This window comes from Rattus rattus, chromosome 14 (assembly GCF_011064425.1).
Source record: "Rattus rattus isolate New Zealand chromosome 14, Rrattus_CSIRO_v1, whole genome shotgun sequence".
In the NCBI taxonomy this organism is placed as follows: Eukaryota; Metazoa; Chordata; class Mammalia; order Rodentia; family Muridae; genus Rattus; species Rattus rattus.
In genome coordinates, this window is record NC_046167.1 from 4768220 (window position 1) to 4787480 (window position 19261).

Sequence of the window (19261 nt, forward strand, 5' to 3'; positions counted from 1 at the left end):
ATTCCCCCTCAAGGTGAAAGCTGTGTGTGTGCATGAGAGAGTGAGTGAGTGTGTGTGTGTGTGTGTGTGTGTGTGTGTGTGTGTGTGTGCATGTTACTTTGTTACTGGTTATTTCAAAGCACAAAGCCTTCATCATGAGAAGATAAGGCCTTTGTTCCTCTTTTACTGAAGAATTTACTTACTTGGGTGATGAGAGAGGCTACTTATGATGGGAAAGCAAGAGGCCAGATGGTGACTGGGGGATGATGCCACCACAGAACTGTATCATCACAACAGCATCTCAGAGGACTACACAACCCTTCCCTGGGTGGCTTGGGTCAACCCTGGCTGACTCAAATGACCACCACTTGTCCCTTGCTTCATAGCTATGGCATCTATGATCATTAAACACACAGGATTGGCAGTTCTAATTATGCGTGTGGTTCCATGACACATACACATATACACAAACACATACACATGTACAACAAACTTAACCCAGTAAACCATAGTCCTCACCTGGAAGTCCCCACCTTAACTCCTACTGACCCTACCCTTCGCTAAGGTTTGCTGGTAACAGTAAATAAATCTTCACTCGGAGCCAGCCTTTAAGATCAGCAGATCAAAGTCTCGAAGAGGGAGATTGAGGCAGGACGGAAAGACAAGCAATTTAAGGGAATATGCAAAGGGAAAGTAACCTGCCATGGTCTCTGGGGTGACATTTCTTGCTAGCTGAGAGTCAAGCACTTTGACATAATCAACAAGATTTGCTAAGAAGGTTGTCTACACGAAGACAGCACTCCCTTTATACAGAGATGGTTCAGGTTAGAATGTTAAAACAGTAGCAATGAATTCTGGGCACAGCTAAGCACAATACCACCATCTTCCTTCCCCATATGTAAACCTGGAATCTTCTGCAATCTCATAAATAACATAAACTTCACTAACATTATGACCATCTTAGCTCCCCTATGTACTCTTTTGGCCTGTGGTTTTGCCTCTCAGCTGTAATCCCATTCAGGCAAACCTCAGGGTCCACCCAATGGTCTCATTTACCTAACAAAAGTTCCCAGACTTTTCCTTGGAACTAAGGAATTTGGGATCTCTCTCTCTCTCTCTCTCTCTCTCTCTCTCTCTCTCTCTCTCTCTCTCTCATCACCCCATCCCTGGGGCTGTACTCTCCTTTTCCCAGCATTTCTCTTTCTGTTAACCACGTTCATAAGTTCACGTTCAAATCACTTAATGAAGTCTGATACTGCTTAATGTTGACTTACCTTGAAATTATTTTCTCTGCCATAGCCAAGGGTCCCAGAGAAGACTCCTTCAGGCTGCAACAGTGGGTAGGGTGGAGCTCTGCCTCTGGCTTCACTGGCTTTGAGACTAGTTACTTAAGTCCCTGCCATGGTCCTCTCTTGAGATGCTGGCACTGCCTAAGTGTGTGTGTATTTACCCTATGAAAACTCCTTCTTCCAGCTTCTTGGTCTTCATCTCTGAATTTCTTTTCTCTGATTAAGACAAGACTGGGAATACTGGACAAAAGCCTTGTTCTGTCCCCTATCTCTCAGAGATACTGATTACACTGCTCTTGTACCTGTGACATTTGAAAGGACAACTGGTTCTTATCTCCTGGGATTGAATTTACTCAGGGTACCGAAGGATGCATAATCTTTCAGGCCCTGTTTCCATGGATTTCAGAGCTTTTGTTCCCCGCCCCAAACCCTATATGGGGACCTTGGTGATCATTAGTGGTTATGTCTTCACCTTTGTCTACAGTCTTAAGTTCTCTACAACGAGGCATCGTTACTTTTAGAACCTTAAAGCCTCCATGGATTTGAAGCTCGTCATCCTACAGGAGACCGGGAGATGGAGGGGTGCTGTTGGGTACCAGGTGTGCAGCCTTCTTTGGGCTGGAACTCCCTGTTGGTCCCCCTGAATCTACCAGCCATCCCCTGCCTTTTATAGGTGGTGCATTGGCTTTAGCACTGTGGGAGTCGGGTATCTGCTGCCCAGGAAGGAAGCCTGTGCAGAAGAGCCACCTCTGCTCCTATAGCCCACATCTCCTTAGACCGTCCCTATGACTGTGCACTTGCCTTCCGCCGTGATTGATGGAACCATTTGGAGCTGGGCAATTGCTCATTAATACACTACATATCACCCAGCTTGTCACCAGTCATGGCTGCTATCCTACAAAGTCAGGGCATTAGAGAAAGGACTGGCTGCCTCCAGCCCAGGAGGAGAGTGCTCCAAAGCAAACTGCTCCAAGTGCTTTCCTTGCCTCCCCACCTCTCACTGTCCATCTTTCTTTGAAAGATGGGGCAATGGTAAATATGCGCCAGGGAGAGTTTGCTGTGTACGGCCACTCCAGGGCGGGAGGAGTCATGGATCCCAGTCCCCTATCAAAATACCCTTCCTAATCAGCTCTCTGTACCCTGAGCTCTGGAAAAAAGTATGCCTATTAAGTAAGGCATTAATTTTTTAATGGTCAAATGAATAATCTGGAAAGAAACTCATCATCAATCATAAAATAAAAATTACTACTGGATGTGGAGGAACACACCCATAATCCTAGCTCAACTGGGAAACTGAGTCAGGAGAATCTTGATGAGTTCAAGGTCGGGTTAGGTTGTGTGTGGGGAGAGAGAGAGAGAGAGAGAGAGAGAGAGAGAGAGAGAGAGAGAGAGAGAGAGAGAGAGAGAGAGAGCACCAGAGTGACAGACACCAATAAACAAACAAACAAATGTAATGAAAAATAAACAAACAAACAAAAAAACCCTGCTAAATATCACAGGTCACAGATCACAGATGGTCCCTTCGGAGTAGAGCTCTCTGGTCTGTTTCTGGTGCTTTTTACATCTTTCCATTTTTTGGAGGGGTGGGTGATACAAGAGGAGAGTGGCTATGATTAAGCCCAGGTCCTTGTACACATGCTAAATTTATACTAAACTGAACTAATAGCTCTCGAATTTTATATTACTTTTACTTTATTTGACCAGGCAAAATAATGACAACAGGACGCAAACCACCTCATGTCTTTGAATGGCTAACTTTTTCATCCTGTCCTGCTCTGGAGGGAAGCAGACCAGGTGTCTACACTACACTACACTGAGCTCTCTGTTCTGTGAGAGTCTAAGGCTCCTTATCTCTCTGTTTCTCTCTCTGTTTCTCTGCCTCTGTCTCTGCTCTGTTTCTGTCTCTCTGTCTCTCTGTCTCTGTCTCTGTTTCTGTCTCTCTGTCTCTGTTTCTGTCTGTCTGTCTCTCTCTCTCTCTCATCTATATTAATAAAATGAGACTTAACAAAAAACCATTTTCTGGATAGCTAAATGCATGAAGTCACACAGCTAGAAAATCATCTGCTCAGACGATGACTATCAGTGGCCGACGAGTGGTTCGATAATTCCGATATAAATACACTTGCCTGGACTCTCCGGAGTTTTTCTGCCAGGAAAGACTGGAATCAAAAGGAAAGATAGACATTGGCTCTGTGTCTTCAGAGAAAGGAAATATAAATAAACTAACTGGTCTATCGCTCGATCTGTGTTCGGGGTACATAAGCTCAGAGAGAGAGAGAGAGAGAGAGAGAGAGAGCACACGAGAGCGAGCGCTCTGTGCTCAGCTGCGTTCAGTGTGATTAGTGTGATTCTGAGTGCTTGATTCCATCCAGAGCACCAGCTGTTCTCATGTAAAACAAGTGGGGGCTTTCTCAGAATAACCAGTCTGGCTGGCTGTGTGGCTGGGGGCCGTACCTCTGGGCTGGGTCATACAGTAGACCTGAAATTGCCCCAATGGCCTATTTGTGAAAGGCTTGGTCTCCAGCCGATAAAACCTTGGGCAGCAGGAGCTAGTGAAAGGCAGGTAGCTTGCTTTCTCTCCCCCTCCCCCCTTGCCTTCCTGCCCTACCTCTCTCTCTCCCTCTCTTTCTGCCTCTGTCCCCCCTCTCTCATTTTCTCATTCTCTCTTTCTCAATCTGTGGTGTGTGTGTGTGTGTGTGTGTGTGTGTGTGTGTGTGTATGTGCACGTGAGCATGCACGTGTGTGCACTGCCTTTGAATTGGATACTGGAAATGAGAAGCACATCTTTTCTCTTTTTACTTCTAGGACATCATAAACAGAGCTGCTTTCCATGTCACTCTATGTGGTACCTACCGCAGGCCCACATCAATAGGAGCAGCCAACTACGGATTAAGACCCCACAGGACGTGGGGCTGGAGAGATGGCTCAATGGTTAAGAGCACTGACTACTCTTCCAGAGGTCCTGAGTTCAATTCCCAGCAGCCATATGGTGCTCACGACCATTTGTAATGCAATCTGATGCCCTCTTTATGACGACAGCTACAATACTCACATACATAAAATAAATAAATAAAAAGTGTTCTGGGATGTAAAGTGAGTAAATAAAGAAGACACTTTCCAATCTTTCAGCTAGTTGAGCATTTATTGTACGTTCAGGTAAAATCTCATCATTACCATAGTCATTATCATTCATGTATGATGCTCGAGAGTCTCTAAGCATTTATCCAAGTAAATAAATAAAACCCAGTGCTTTTAATGTTAAAAGAACCATAAATGGTAAGTTCAAATACAATGTACTTCTTCCATAAGAGTTGGTCTTCTCCAGTGGTTTTTATCAGGGCAACAGAAGGTTGACCAACATGTCTCTGACCTGAAATTGCCCCCCTGGCCCTGCTGCACACCTACCCTAGTGCTGTGACCTGAGACTGCCCCTCCCCTGGCCCTGCTGCACACCTACCCCAGTGCTGTGACCTGAGACTGCCCCTCCCCTGGCCCCTGGGCTGCACACCTACCCCAGTGCTGTGACCTGAGACTGCCCTCTGGCCCCTGGGCTGACACCTACTAGGGATCAGGAAGCTCTGTCCTTGCTTAGACACTGCGGAGTCTCACGCACTGCTGGCAGGGTTAACACAAGCCCAAGTCCCCTTAAGCTCCAAAATAGTACTTTCAAAAGGTGGGTGTGCAGGGCGAGCCATTCAAACTAAGACTCCGTCTGCCCAGTACTAATCGTAAACCTATAACAATTTGAAATACTCCTTCTTCTCTCTCCTTCCCTTTCTCCCGCCCTCTTTCCCTTCCTCTCTCACTCCTGCTCTTTCTTCTTTAGCTAAAGATTTAACCCAAGGCCTTGAGCACACTAAGCATACACCATACCACTGAACTACACCCCCAGCCTCCAGCTCCCAACCTCCTTTTAATTTTTCTTTTCTTTTCTTTTCCTCTTTTTTGAGGTCTACTATATGGCCCAGGCTGGCTTTGAACTTGCAATCTTCCAGCCTCAGCCTTCTCATACTGGGAGCTTCCAAAACCTTAAAGTAAATCTTAAAAGTTAAAGCTGAGATCTCAAAGCCTACAGGCCTCACACGGGTTAATCACAACTGCTGTGAATTCAGGATTGCCACCCAGGGTCATGGACCAGAATCAAAACATTTCCTGCCTCACCGGGGGAGGACAAAGTGTGATAACGAACAGTCGCCAAATGCTTGCTGCTGTTCACCAAGAACAGCAAGATGGAGGCCACAGTATAAATTACACAGAGGTCAACTACCCATTCATACTCAGTTAACCAAAGTTCTCCAACGTCCTGAAAACATGAACCCTAAACATTAACCCAGCAGGAACCCCGATGTCCTCAGCACCACTGTTGGAATTGGTTTATGCTGGGGGACTACTCATCTGGAGTACAGTCAGGAGGACTTTATTCAGGAGCTGTGGGATGTGTCGCTACTGCTTAGGGTGTGCAGCCGGGAAATAGACCAGCAACACCAGACGCAGGGTGGAGCGAGGCAAGGTGTAGTTAAAGAGCTGTTTGGGGGCAGCTGATGGAACGTTGGTAGACGCCGCCCTGGGATGGGAGCTGTAGCCTGCAGACTGACAGAATTCGGGCTGACAGCAGGCTAGGGTGGTCAGAGGTCACTGGAAGCCATAATGTATATTCAAAGGACCTGTAGGGAAAGAGGGAAGGAGGAAGAAGAAGAGGAGGGGAAGGAAGAAGAGGAGGGGAAGGAAGAGGAGGAAGCAGAAGCAGGAGGAGGAGGAGGAAGAAGAGAGATACATAGAATAAAAGTTAAAAAGTGAAAAATGAAATATATATAATAAAAATAAAGAGTAGGGGAATAGTATAAATTTAAAGAGAAGCTCTTGCACGATGTCGTAAGACAACCCCTAAGCATGCTGCTGGGTTTGTTTCTGTTGGCCGTCGACCGCTGTATGCAGCCTTCCAGGAGAGTGCTTTGTTTCCCCAGTGAGATGTGCTTGGAGGAAACTAAATTTTCATTTGCAAGTGGTTATCCACTGCAGACAGCTTCTGGGTCAGGGATGAGAGTGTGTGCCCGCTTCTCCTTTCAGCTCTAGGACCCCATCTGGCGTGGACGTGTGCAGGCCCTGTGAGTTCCTGGCGACTTACCAGCAGCTGTGAACTGTGGCAGCTCTCTACCCACAGTTCTACAAATACGCCCCTCGGTATCTGGCAGGACGGTAGACACGGCAACTCCCTAATGTCCTCACTCTTAGTGAAAGGGCAGGGGTCTCCAGGCATACTCACCGGGTTAGCATTGAGTGGGTCCATCTTACAACCCAGAGAGGCCAAGGTGGGGAGGAGGAGCCAGGAAGTGTCTCCCTGAGGCTTAGATGCAGTGCCACTGGTAAATCGGCCTTTCCATGCTCACCAGTGCTCAAGTGCTCACTGTCTAACGTGAGGGCTGACTCAAGCCAGTGTGGCCCATATCCGATAGTTTTCATTGTGATTGATTGTGCTGTGCCCGACATCCTAACTCCCCAACTATCTGGACCCGTACAGGAGTTGAAAGGAAAAGAAACACACAGAACATGGCAAATGTCCTAAACACGCTGAACACACACATACACGCTGAACACACACATACTCGAATGCAAGTGCAGAAGCGTGTGTGCACGCATGCACCCAAGCACCCACACACCCATCTCCATGTGTGTTTTGCACACCCGGGCTCCACCTCATGGTATTTCCGTGCTCCGTTGTGTCAGCAGCATAATGACACACACGGGTTCTGAGTGTCACCTCTGGAGCCGAATGAGGTCCTGGTCTAGAGCCTTGCGTGTTACTGTGAAATCCCAGCTCAGTTATATAACATCCGTGTGCATCGGTTTTATCCTGTGCTAACCGTGAACTACAGCAAAGGTGTTTAAACTACATGGACTAATAGACCCTGGCATGTTAGTGACCCGTATGTAAAGTTTGGCATTTGTAATTTTGATATAATTCTCATATTTATTATTTTTCAGAAGCCAAAGCAGGGACAGGGTGGCTAAGTAAACTTCCCAAGATCACACAGCTCGGGAAAGGGTGGAGGAAAAGAGTGAAAGTCCTGTTCTGGCTCTGATGGCATCACGGGCTAGCAGTACCACACCTCCATAGGACGGGCTCATTTGATTCATAAGCAGTCACTAGCACAGAACATTCTCACTCCCTCCAACGGGGTTTGCTAAAAGCGTGATTCATGGTGTCTTTCAGTGGGACCCATCGCTCTGAACTGTGCTGGCCCCTGGGAGCTTCCCTTGGATTTGCTTTATTAAGGGATCACACCTGACACTTTGGTGGCTGCCCTCAAAAGGGAAGCCCATACAGTGACAAACCATTGCAGCTCTGGCTTGGGAAGGTTTTGCCAGTGATCCACCCAGCACTCAAGACGTTTTAAATGAAGAGCTGTACTTTTAAATAAACCCTGAGCCTAGTGTCATAGTCTCCACATACTCAAGAGGTAGAGGAAGTGGGATTGTGAATTTGAGGCCAGCCTGGGCTCTAAAATAAAACAATCAATTCCTCAAAGAAACAAATGAACCCAAGACAGGGGATCTCTAGCTAAGTGACTAGACATAACCCCACTGCTGTACAAATCTACCAAAGCCAGCAACTGTGTTCACAAAGTCCATGGTCAGGTCTCCATTGAAGTTAAAAAATAAAATCAGTCAGTGTGTAGACTGCGCTTTCTCTGCGTGGCCCTGAATGCATTGTCTCCCAAACCCCAGGGCTCATCTCCACATGGCTGGCTGTGCAAAGATTACTACGTGGTGGCATGCTGAGAAGCGGGTGATGGTTTTTAAGGGTCACGCCTCAATAAAAAGGAAAGGTCGGCATCCATTTGACTTCCTGTAGCACTCTGTGCCGAGACAAAAGCATTTCTCATGGCCGACAACACATCCTTCCCTGCCAAGGAAAATACACACCTGAAACCGGCAAGTTCCTAGAAAGCAGTCTCAGCTCCGAGCTTCCTGTGGCATCGGCTCAGGGGCGGGAAGCCTGTGCAGCGAGTTCTGATTAATTGTCCCTTCCTTCCTTCTTTCCTTCCCTCCTCCTCTGCCCCTCCCTCTTCCCCTGTTATTTCTTTTAAGATATATGCATTTTTATTTTATGTGCGAGTGTTTTGCCTGTTTGCATATATAGTGTACCATTTTCACTCCGTGACCTCAGAGACCAGAAGACCATCTCAGATACTGTACAGCTGAAGTTACGGAGGGACCGGAGCTGCCTTGTGGGCACTCGGAATTGAACTCAGGTCCTCTGCAAGAGCAGAAAGTGCTCTCAACCATGAAGCCATCTCTCCAGCCCCCTAGGTCTGAGACAAGATCTCACTCCGTTGTCCAAGTTGGCCTTGGAGTCTGACAGACTGCCAAGTAGCACTGGGGTTCCAGTCTTTAACTGCCTGGCCCTCCACTCCCTAAGAGTATTTCTAGCTCCGTACGAATTTTAACAGAATGTTTTGAACTCCATAAAGTGTCCCAGCATCCCCCAGTCTTATCATTGCTAACACTGGGGTCTGTTAGCCACTAACCAGAAGTCCCATAGAGAGAAGATCAAGAAATAAGGTATGCTTGAGTAAAATCTCTTAATCCCAGTGATCTCATCCAGGTGTGTAGGTTGAACTGAGCCACAGGCTGCATCCAAGCCGTGATTCTGCAAAACCTTCCCCTCCCACTGAAGCGATGGAGAGAGAGCCTTGTGTCCTGGGAGACACAGCTGCGCAACGGGAGGCTTTGAATCAGCCCATTCATTGGAAACAGATGGGGCCCCGGCAATGTTTACGTTGGAGAATGCCTCATGTTGAGTGTTGGAAGGATTCATGCTTCTCACGAGTTTGGTGGCTGGTAAGTCTAAGAGAGGGCACTAGGATGAGTGGGTAGTGTCCCGTGGCAGACACATGAGTGTGAGGGAAAGTGGGAGACAACTCTTCTTCCTCAGCAGTACAGTCTTGGTGAGGGTGGCCGCCTAGGAGCCTCCACTTGCTGCATTAGTATCGATCCCTTTCTGATTGCCCAACCCAGTCAACCCCGTTCAGGCCCCATGTCTGCAAGAGCCCACCACTTCTGAGCACCAGTAAATTGGAGGACAAGCCTCCAGCACATGGTTACTTGGGAGTCAAGCCATATCTATACTACGGCAGGCATCTGTCAGCCTGGGGCCTTGCATAACTGTGCAGTAAACCCTTATTGATTTGTGTTTGACGTGCACTCTCACTAAAAATATTTAACTTAAGTTATTGAGATTGGGCAATTACTTGTCGCCATGGTTTAAAAAAAATAAAAAACACTTGTTCGTGTCTGTTTTCCAAATGGGCTGTTTGTTTTTCCTTAGTGATTTATGGAAGACTTTTGCTTATTAAGGACATCAACACTTTTGTCCATTACACTTGCCACATTTTTGCCTCCTTGTGTGCAATCTTATTCACAGTGAATTTTATTTATTTACGTTTATTATTTACTTTGTGTAGCAAAACTTATCTATGTTCTTCAGCGGCTCCTTGCTTCTCCTGTCACACGCAGCAAAGGTCTCTCATGCTAACATTATGGTACCACTTTCTAAATAGGCTGCCACATTCCTCCTGGACAAACCACCTTTGCAATAATAAATCCCAACTGCCACACAGAGGTCTTCATCTGGGGTCTTAACTCTTCTTTTTATGCTTGTGCCACACTAGTTGGTTGACTTCTGGCTGCTTTTCGACACATGTTGATATGTGGTCGGAGATAGAAAGAGAATCCCTCTGGGTTGCTCTATTTCAAAGTAGGGTGGGATTTTGAGCATCCGTCAAGACGTATTCTGTTGCCAACTTCAGAAAGGGTGTCCTGGGATTCCAATGGAAACAATACCACTCACGCACGTGCTGGCATGGGAAGGGCAGTTGCAGAGTCCATCAGCCAGAAGCACGTTCAGTCTTGTCACGCGGTCTCCCTCGTTTCCTCTGAAGTTCGTTTGTATGCACGCCATAACCTTTGTTGCCTTTGCAAATTATTTTATGTGATTGGGTGGCTATTCAACTATGTGATTGTTGAACTTCAAAGCCCTGCCTGGAAATGGGTAGAATACAAACTACTAAACTGTTCGAGAACTACCTAGAACCTGAGAGGGACGTTGTGTGAAGCTGTCTAAAAGAGGCAAGAAACGGAGCAACTGAAAAGTGTCCCGGTGAGCACCAGCGCTTGCAGTAAGAGCACGTGTGGACCAGTGTTCACAGTAAGAACACGTGTGTACCAGAGCTTGAATTAAGAGCACTCGTGTACCTGGGCCTCCATGACAGCTCCCCCTGCAGCTGCCATCCATTCTAGATCGTCATACCCACTGATGGCTGGCCGTTGGCCCAGGAAATTATTTTTCAGAATATAATGCACTGGTTTCTTCCCCTTACACTTGATTATCTCAGTGAAGCTCCAGGAGGAGACATTCCGGTCTCTGTTCCTTTTAAGAAGGTCCTCTGTGCTGTTAGCTGGGGGACCTGGTCTAATCACTTAGCAGACAGCGTTGCCTCCTCAGCTGCTGTCTGGAGTGGAGTCAGAACTTCATTTACCTTCTTTGTGGACACATTCTGCATGCTCAGCTCACTCCTGGCTGTTCTCTCTCTCTCTCTCTCTCTCTCTCTCTCTCTCTCTCTCTCTCTCTCTCCTGTTTGTCATTTATTTTCATCTTGTTACACTTTATAAATCTTTGTAATCCATCTTAAGCGTTTGCCGGATCAAAACAGGCTTGAAAAATGCTGAGATGGGCTTGTGCCCTATAATCCACACTCTAATTCATTAAATTGCATGATAAATATAATCTACCATGCCACTGGGAGAAAATAAAGCAGCTTATTCTGAGGTAAAGAATTATATGCTTTAAAACGACAGATTTGTGTGTTCAGATGCATGCTGTGTTGTATGCCTACGTGCGTAGGTGCAATATATGCCCATGTGTGTCCATTCAGAGGACAGAACAGGATGGTTGGAGTCTCCCTAGTGCTTTGAGACAGGGTTTCTTACTGCCAGAGGCCAGCAGTTGTTTTGGGTAGGGCTGCCCTGTGGTTCTAAGCATTTACTGTCTCTAGGCTCCCGGCTTCTCACCTGAGTGTTAAAGATACAAACTTCTCTGCTCAAGCTTGCAGAGCTCTCATTTAATGAACCATATTCTCATCCCCACAGACTGGTTTTTGAAAAACAGTTTTAGCCATAGTCCTTTTAAAAAAAATCAATCTCCTTGTAAAACACACTAGGAAAATGATTGTGCAGATAAGTTCAGACTTTAAAGATGGACTAGAAAATATTTACTTCATGAGTTATTGTATCAATAACGCTCATCTGCTTTACCATTTGAAACGGCTATTTATCTCTCCCCTTTGACGAGAAACACAAGTTCTCACCAAGGATCTGCTCTGTTTGTTTCTATGTAACCGTTTCTTATTCAGAATTATGCAATTTTCAAGTTATGTTAGTGAAAAATAATTTTGGGTGACCCAGTATTAAATTAAATTAGGTGTAGAGTTCAGACATTAATCTGAAGCGCCATGCCCAGGAGCGGTGTGGTAGCATTTTAGGTGTGGACCGGCGATGTGAACTCTGGTCTTCATGTTCGTGTGACAAACAGTTTCCCCACTGAGTCATTGCCTTGGTGTCATGACCATGGCGACTTCTATAGAGGAAAACATTGGGGCTAGCTTACAGCCCAGAGGTGTTGTCTGTTATCATCAGGGCGGGAAGCATGGCAGCACGCAGGCACAGTGATGGAGAAAGAGCTGAGAGTTCTACATCAGCATGCAGAGGCAGCAGGAACAGAGAGACAAGGGGCCTGACTTGAGCGTTTGAAACCCTGAAGCCCACGCCCAGTGCATACTTCCTCTGTCCAGGCCACACCCCCTAATCCTTGTCAAGTAGCTTCACTCCCTCATGGCCAACCTGCCGAGTATATGAGCCTATAGGGGCTATTCTTACTCAAACCATAATCATCTCAGTCCCTAATCGGTGTTAAAAATAAACGAATAAAGATGAATAATTAAGTTAGAATGTATTTTGAAATACTTGAGTCTCTTAAATCTTAAGTCTAGATGAGATGGCCGAGACTCAATTAGACTGAGTTTATTTAAACCAAGTATTCTGAATACCAAAGCGGGACAGTGAGAAGCCCATTCCATTACAGGAAGCAGTGGCTGCGCACCTCCGTGGAAGATTCCTAAGCTCCAAGAGGGCTGAGTTGGTTTTACCCATAATAACCTTCAGTGGGGATGGAGAGCATGGGAGACCCCATAGACCCGGAACTCTACAGCCTGAACCCGGAGCGCCGCATAATCATATCCACATCCACATCGTATTTCTACACAAGAACCATTTCTAATACTTTTATTTGAAGTTATCTAAACGGCTAAAGCCCCCTTAAAGAACACAGGAGGACAATCTCTGGTTTGGGTGCTTTTGTGTTCCTCTGACGACTACAGAAAGCGGTAGAGGTCGGCCTCTTTGCTGCGTAGCTTCAGCAGGGTCCCCGGGTGGAACATGAGGTCCACGATGTACTCGTCTGGTGGGGGGAGGTTCCCGATAATGCCCTTCCGAGCCTCGTTCACCAGCTTCACCTCGTTCCACCCTCGGCTGTACTCACCACGCACCAGGCTGCAGCCAACCCCGATTTTATCAGCCAGTGCCTGAGGGAGGAATAAGACACCAGGGGATCAGGACCATTGGCAAGCAAATGGAGAGCGATCCTTAGTGGGAGAGTTAAACACGGGCATGTTTGACTGAAAGCTAAAAAAGTGAAGAATAGTGAGGTAGGAGCCATACATGGCTGACTCTGAGGGCTTACCATCTGTAGACTCAGTGTGTGCCCGAGTGCCCTGGGAAAGGACACTTTGCAAAAAGTTCAATGTAGTAGAATACATTAACTAGCGGGTGGTTGGAGGGGAGCTATCCCAGGCCTTCGACCCATGTATCTATCAATCTGTCCATTTCCCAGGGTGCTCTTTGGCCATAGTAGGCCACTGTGAGGTTGAAGCAAGTCCTATTTCCAGCCAGTCTGCTGTGTTATGTAGAAAGAACCATGGGGCAGGACTGCCTCTGGATAGAGAGACAGATGTGGTCCATAGACAAACAACGGTTTATAAAGGTAGAGGGAAAACTCTGCCTTAGGATGAGGTGTTTAATTGGGCATATTAATTAGGTGAGTCAAAGCGGGCTTTTGATTGCTGGACTTCAGTACTTTGATAGCTGGACCTTGGTAGTCAGCCTCAGGAGGAGGAAGTGGCCAAATAAGAGAGCAGACCTTGGGGGCTGGCTTCAGGAATGTAATCTAATGTTTCTTTAGCTAGGCAGAGAGAATGGGGGAGAAGGGCAAAGCCTGCCAGAGCCACGTTTGCCACCCTCCAGTCCCTTTGTTAAGTATCTTTAAAATTAGAAACTTTCCTGTGATGCCATAATGAATAAAAGAGCTTGCTTAGACTGCCCAGGTTCAGGTTTCAACTCGGCCAGGATGCTCACCAACCAGTTTGAGCACAAGCCAAGGGCTTTGCTAGCCCTTTTCTTCCTCTGTGAGTTGGGGAGAAGCATGGCACCTTGACAGTTGTGTGAGTGTAAGTAGCACCAGGGAAGACAGCTGAGTTGTAATAGTGGGTTTATGTGTGTTTTAATTGAGTATATTCATTACTATGCAATGACCGTCCCAAACTGCATAGTTCAGGACATGCCAAAATGATAAAGTCTTGGTGGTCATTCTCAGGACTCTTAGGTTTTGATTCTGATACTGTTTGTCCAGTAGCTGAAGATAGCCCAGATAGCAGGGACAGCAGAACAAAAAGTATCAAAATCTGTCTCCCTCAAAGATACAAAGTGTGTGTAGTAGAATTTAGTAGTATGTCTTTTTCCCTATTGAAGCACTTTAAATCACTATGATAGATTACCGTCCCCTATCTAGAGGAAAACTGAAGTAAGGTTGTGACCTAAAATGGGATTCAGACATCTGCCTCCAGTGTGCAGCCGTAGACCATTCTGTGCGTTGGTGAATGGGTGAATAAGCCTGTGTCTAAACAGCTATTTACCTTGTAATGTGGAACACACAAAAGTCCCCCACTCAGAGGGAACGGGAGCAGGGGTGGGGCTTGGCTGCTGGACAGCATTAGGAAAATGCCTGCGATAGGTTGGAGATGGATTGACACACACCTCCACCTATGTAGACAGCCCTGTCGCATTCTGCCCCTGTGCATCAGGGTGGACAGGATTGACAAACGTTCCTAGTTGGTTGTCAAGGCAGCTGTGAACTATGGAGGAGAGGGCAGGAAGGGAAACAAGTAAATGAGTGTAGGGATAATCTCTTGTGTACTGTGTGGCAGCATCACCTGTCAATTAAAAGCTGATGGCCTATTAGCAACAGACAGGAAGTAGAAGGTGGGAGTTCCGGTAGAGAGATTGGAACTCTGGGGGATAGTCAGAGGCGGGAGATTTGTCACCTGAACTCTGAGGAAGGATAACCAGCCATGTGGCAGACATCGAATAAGTTTAGATGGGTTAAATAAGTTACGAGGTAGCTGGGAAACAAGCCTAGCAAAATCCATTGTTAAGCATTGTTAATAAGTAATAAGCCTCCGAGTCGTTACTCTGGAACTGGGGTGCGGGAGGTAAAGCTGAGGTTAGGTTATGAGTGAGTGACTTGTTGGCTGCCAAAGGCCAGGGAGTAAAGCCAGTCAAGGGCCATCGGTCTGGAAGAAAATGGGCAAAAGATGATGTGTGGGATTGAAGATCTGTGTGCCCTCCCAAACCTGTGTTAAGATTAGTTCTAGTAATGTTATTTGGAAGTGAGATTGGGGGGTGGGGGGTGACTAGGCTTAGAGGAACTCTTGCGGGTGAGACCTCCCTCCCCAGGAATTAGAAAAACAGGTAGATTGGCCTGGCTTGTGGGTGGCGCATACCTTCAATCCCCCGCACTCTGGGAGGCAGAGGCAGGCAGATAGATCTCTGTGAGTTTAAGGCCAGCCTGGTCTACAGAGCGAGTTCTGGGACAGACAGGGCTATGTCTCAAACAAACAGGAAGAGATCAGCTCTTCTGCCCTGTGAAGATGCCTCAGTAATGATGACTGCAAACCAGGAAGAAGTCTCTACCCACATGCGAATTTTTTTTTTGTCACATTTACCTTGCATTTCACAGCCTCTAGAACCGTGAGAAATATTTGCTGCTTAGAACCCTTGCCAAACACCAGCCTTTGTTATATAAAAAGGCATTTGGATGATGAATAGGACTGATATAAAACTGAAGTGAGATGCTAGTAGAGGGATGGGATTATGAGGTCATGCTGGCACTTTATATGACAACTTAACACAAGGTATACAGTCCTCAGAGAGGAGGGAGCTTCAACTGAGAAATGCTTCCCATAAGCTCAGGCTGTCGCAGGTTGCAGGGCATTTGTTAAATAGTGATTGATGGGGGAGGGCCCAGCCCATTGTAGGTGGGGCCAGCCATAGGCTGTGTGGTCCTGGGTGCTATTAAGAAATGTCTGAGTAAGCCATGAGGAGCAAGTCAGTAAGCAGCACTCCTCTATGGCCTCTGCATCAGCTCCTGCCTTCAGGTTCCTGACCCACTTTGAGTTCCTGTCCTCACTTCCCTCAGTGATGGAATACAATGTGGATAAACCATTTCACATCAATAGTAATCCTAAGGCAATGGCTAATGATATTTGAATACTTGTGGCTTACCCTGGGCCTATATCTGGGGGCATTTCTAGACAGGTTTAACTGAGGGAAGAATCCTTGTGAGATACCATGTGGGAAGCCACGAAGATAAGCTACAGTGGAGACTCCAGTATGTCTGAGATGTTAAGACTATGAGAAATCAGCTAAGGAAAGTTGCAGGTACAGAACACACCTTGTCCAAGAGAGTTGTCCGCCATGTGCTGTAGGAGGAGAGCTTTAGGGGCTGGTCTTCAGGAGCCCAGTTGATTCTACCACAAGCTCAGTGTGCTGGACATGGTGGTATGGGAATTGCTCTCTTCCCTGTTTGTTTTTAAAGGCAAGGCTTCTCTGTGTAGTCCTGGCAGTCACTCTGTAGACCAGACTGCTCTTGGATTCGGAGACCTGCCTGCCTTTGCCTCCCAAGTGCTGAGAGCCATTGTCCCCAGCTCTCCCTTGAGTTGTGGTCTTACTTTGATGTAGCCTCTTCTTACTATGTTTTCTGTTCCTCCCATTTGTGATGACAAAGTTTGTTCTGTGACATCATATGTTAGAATTATGTAACTTGAAAAAAACGTTTCTACAGGAACCATAGTTAAGGGATTGCTTTGACTCTTAGAATATGCTTTGGGCTTTTGTCCAATGATAGAGCTGTTAAGATCTGTGGAGTGGGGGCTTGGGGGGGGGAAGAGTGTCTTACAGATAACTGAGTGCAGTTTGCATTACAAGATGCCCATGAGACTTTCAGGATGAGACATGGAATATTTTCACTGAAAATGATGAGCTGAGTTGTTAAATTGGTAAGGGATAGAATGACTGCTAACAGTTCATTGTCAGCTTGGCTGGTTTTAGAATCATCTCGTGGACATGCCTCAGGGTATCTGTAATAACAGGAGAGGAAGGAGAGAAGAGCCATTCTGAATGTGGGCAGCAGCATCCCATGGGCTGGGGGAGGGAGGAGTGTTGGGGTGCCCCAGACTACATAAAAGGGAGAAAAGAAGAAAAAAGTTTCACACCAATGTCTCCTCCTTTGCTCCCTGACTGTGGGTGCAGTGTTACCAGCTGTGGCTGCTGTACGTCCCCATGTCCTTGGTAGCCTGAACAAAAGCTTTTTCCCTTAAATTGCTTCTTGCCAGGTGGTTGGTCCCAGAAAGGAGAAAAGCCATTGATACAGAAGTTTATAAGTACTTGGCAGATGGAAGAAATGTGATTTTTTGGTCTGTACGTTCGGGAATTGCTTTCTAAGTTCCTACACAGTGGATAAAAGGTCATGCTCTCAAGCCTCCCATTTTCCCTGTGCATTGGTGAACGGCGCTGTCTTTTCTGCTTGTCCAGCCCAGGGCCTGTGGATCATTCTTCTCTTCCCAGGCATTCTCCCAACTACATACAGGCAACTACCAAGTCCTTTTGGTTGTCACATCTGAGTCTTTCAAGCTTTCTCCTCCTTCCACGTGGAGCAACACTCCTTAGAATGCACCTCTTGGATTTGTTGTCTGGCCACCTTCTAATGTGTCACCCGGTCTCTAGGTGTGTGTCTGTTCTAATTCATTTCCCTGTCTATAACAACATGAATGGTCTTTCAAAATCACACACACACACACACACACACACACACACACACACACACACACACACACACACACACACACACACACACTCCTGACAATTTTTTAGCATTTACTCTAATTTTAGGGCCAAGGGCAGGTTATCTGATGCTTCATATCAGGTCTTCAAATATACCATTCTCTATTTCCCTTCCTCTCCCCTCCCTCCCCTGCTTTCTCTTTAGATGATGTCCTCTGTATTCCTCAAATAGACATATTTATCTCTCTGTGCGTGTTTCTCTGTGTGTGTTCGTGTGTTTTCATTTTTATCTCTCTGTTTGTGTGTTTCTCCCTTCTGTGTGTGTTTGTGTGTGTTTGCATGTACACACGCACCTTCCCCTCTATGTGGATCCTGAGGAACAACCTCAGGTCATCTACTTTGACTGGGAAGCGTCCTTACCTGCTGAGCCACCATCCTGGCCCTCAGACTTGTTTTTAAAAGTCAGAGTCTTGCTGTGCAGCCTATGGTGGCCTCCGTCTAGAAAATCTTCCCACCTCAGCCTCTCAGGAACCAGTGTGTGAGCCCCACCACACCTGACAGCTGATAGAACCTTGTGGAACCTTTAACAGATTGGCCGTGTGTCACTTCTCTCTGAGCCCTTCTCTGATACACCTCAGAGACTTAGGCGCCTCTTAACTGCAGTCTATCACAGACCTATCACTGACCTCCAAACCCTGCAAGAATCCCAGGAGGACAGGAGGTAGATGATAAAGGTGAGTAACTGTACTTGTAGCAGCCTGATGAAATGTATGTTCAGGTGTGTGTGTGTGTGTGTGTGTGTGTGTGCACATAATTACAAATATTTCAAATTAAGTAAGTATAAATGCAAAGGTTAATATCCTGTTAAATGTTAGTGACTGACTCATCCTGATAAGATAAAAACAAAACCCTTTAACCTAATGACAAATGAGACAGAAACGTCTTAAATACCTTGAAAAGCAGTGCTCGGTGATAAAAGATCCCCTTCTTGATGTATCCAATTGGTATGACATTGGATTTCAGTTGAAATTTCAACTCACTTATGTGAAGTTCCCAGCTGAAATCAGCTAGCTTCTCTTTTGCAATCTTACCGCCCATTTTATCTGCCACAAACCTGTGCTCATTACATTGAGATGAAAAACAGTTTTAATCACTTACGTTGGATGTTTTCTGTATGATTATATATATAATTGCACATGTAAAAACATTTCCCCTGGTTTTTTTTTTTTTTCCTTAAAAAAAATAGATATACCTGCAGGAAAAAAAAATCAGCATGCTTACTGTACTGAGACCATCACAAGCACATAAATAAACTGAAATTCTGGTGGTTCCATTCAACACAATGAAGAAAATGAACTAAGATTCCAGTGGGCAGAACACAGGCCAGGAGACTACCACACTGAATCTGAATGTACTTTTACATTTTTATCTTACTCTTGAACAGTGGGGGAAGTGTTTTAGTCTGAGAGTGGAGGAATTTACCAACTGGTGAGCTTTCTTCTTTCAAGGAATTTAATGTCCATTAGATTCATGGACATTTTCAAATGGCAGGAAAAAAGCCCTATTCTTTTGAGACAAAGTCTCCCCATGTGGCCAAGGCTGGCCTCCTTGTGAGGCTCCTCCTGCCTCTGCCTCCTCAAGACTCGAATGACACCAGTGTAGAGCACACCGGTGTAGCCCAGTGTAAATTTCATGACTTTTTTCATTTAGAATTTATCTTTTGAATTAAGAACATTATGACATTGTGTAACACTGACATCAAA

The 19261-nt window shown here is 46.1% G+C and overlaps 1 protein-coding gene across 4 annotated transcripts in view; it reads right to left on the minus strand.

The window, feature by feature from the left end:
• Positions 1-12579: 12579 nt before the first annotated feature.
• Armc3 (armadillo repeat containing 3) overlaps positions 12580-19261 on the minus strand; it is an 84540-nt gene continuing 77858 nt past the window's right edge. For 3 of the 4 annotated variants that reach the window (XM_032884577.1, XM_032884578.1, XM_032884579.1), the window contains 2 exons: positions 18450-18612; positions 12580-12907 (listed from right to left, as the gene is read on the minus strand). In XM_032884577.1, the coding sequence (XP_032740468.1) occupies positions 12698-12907; positions 18450-18612 (373 nt within the window). In that variant the 3' untranslated portion in view covers positions 12580-12697. The remainder of the gene's footprint in view (positions 12908-18449; positions 18613-19261) is intronic. The other variant, XM_032884580.1, reaches the window with a different exon arrangement.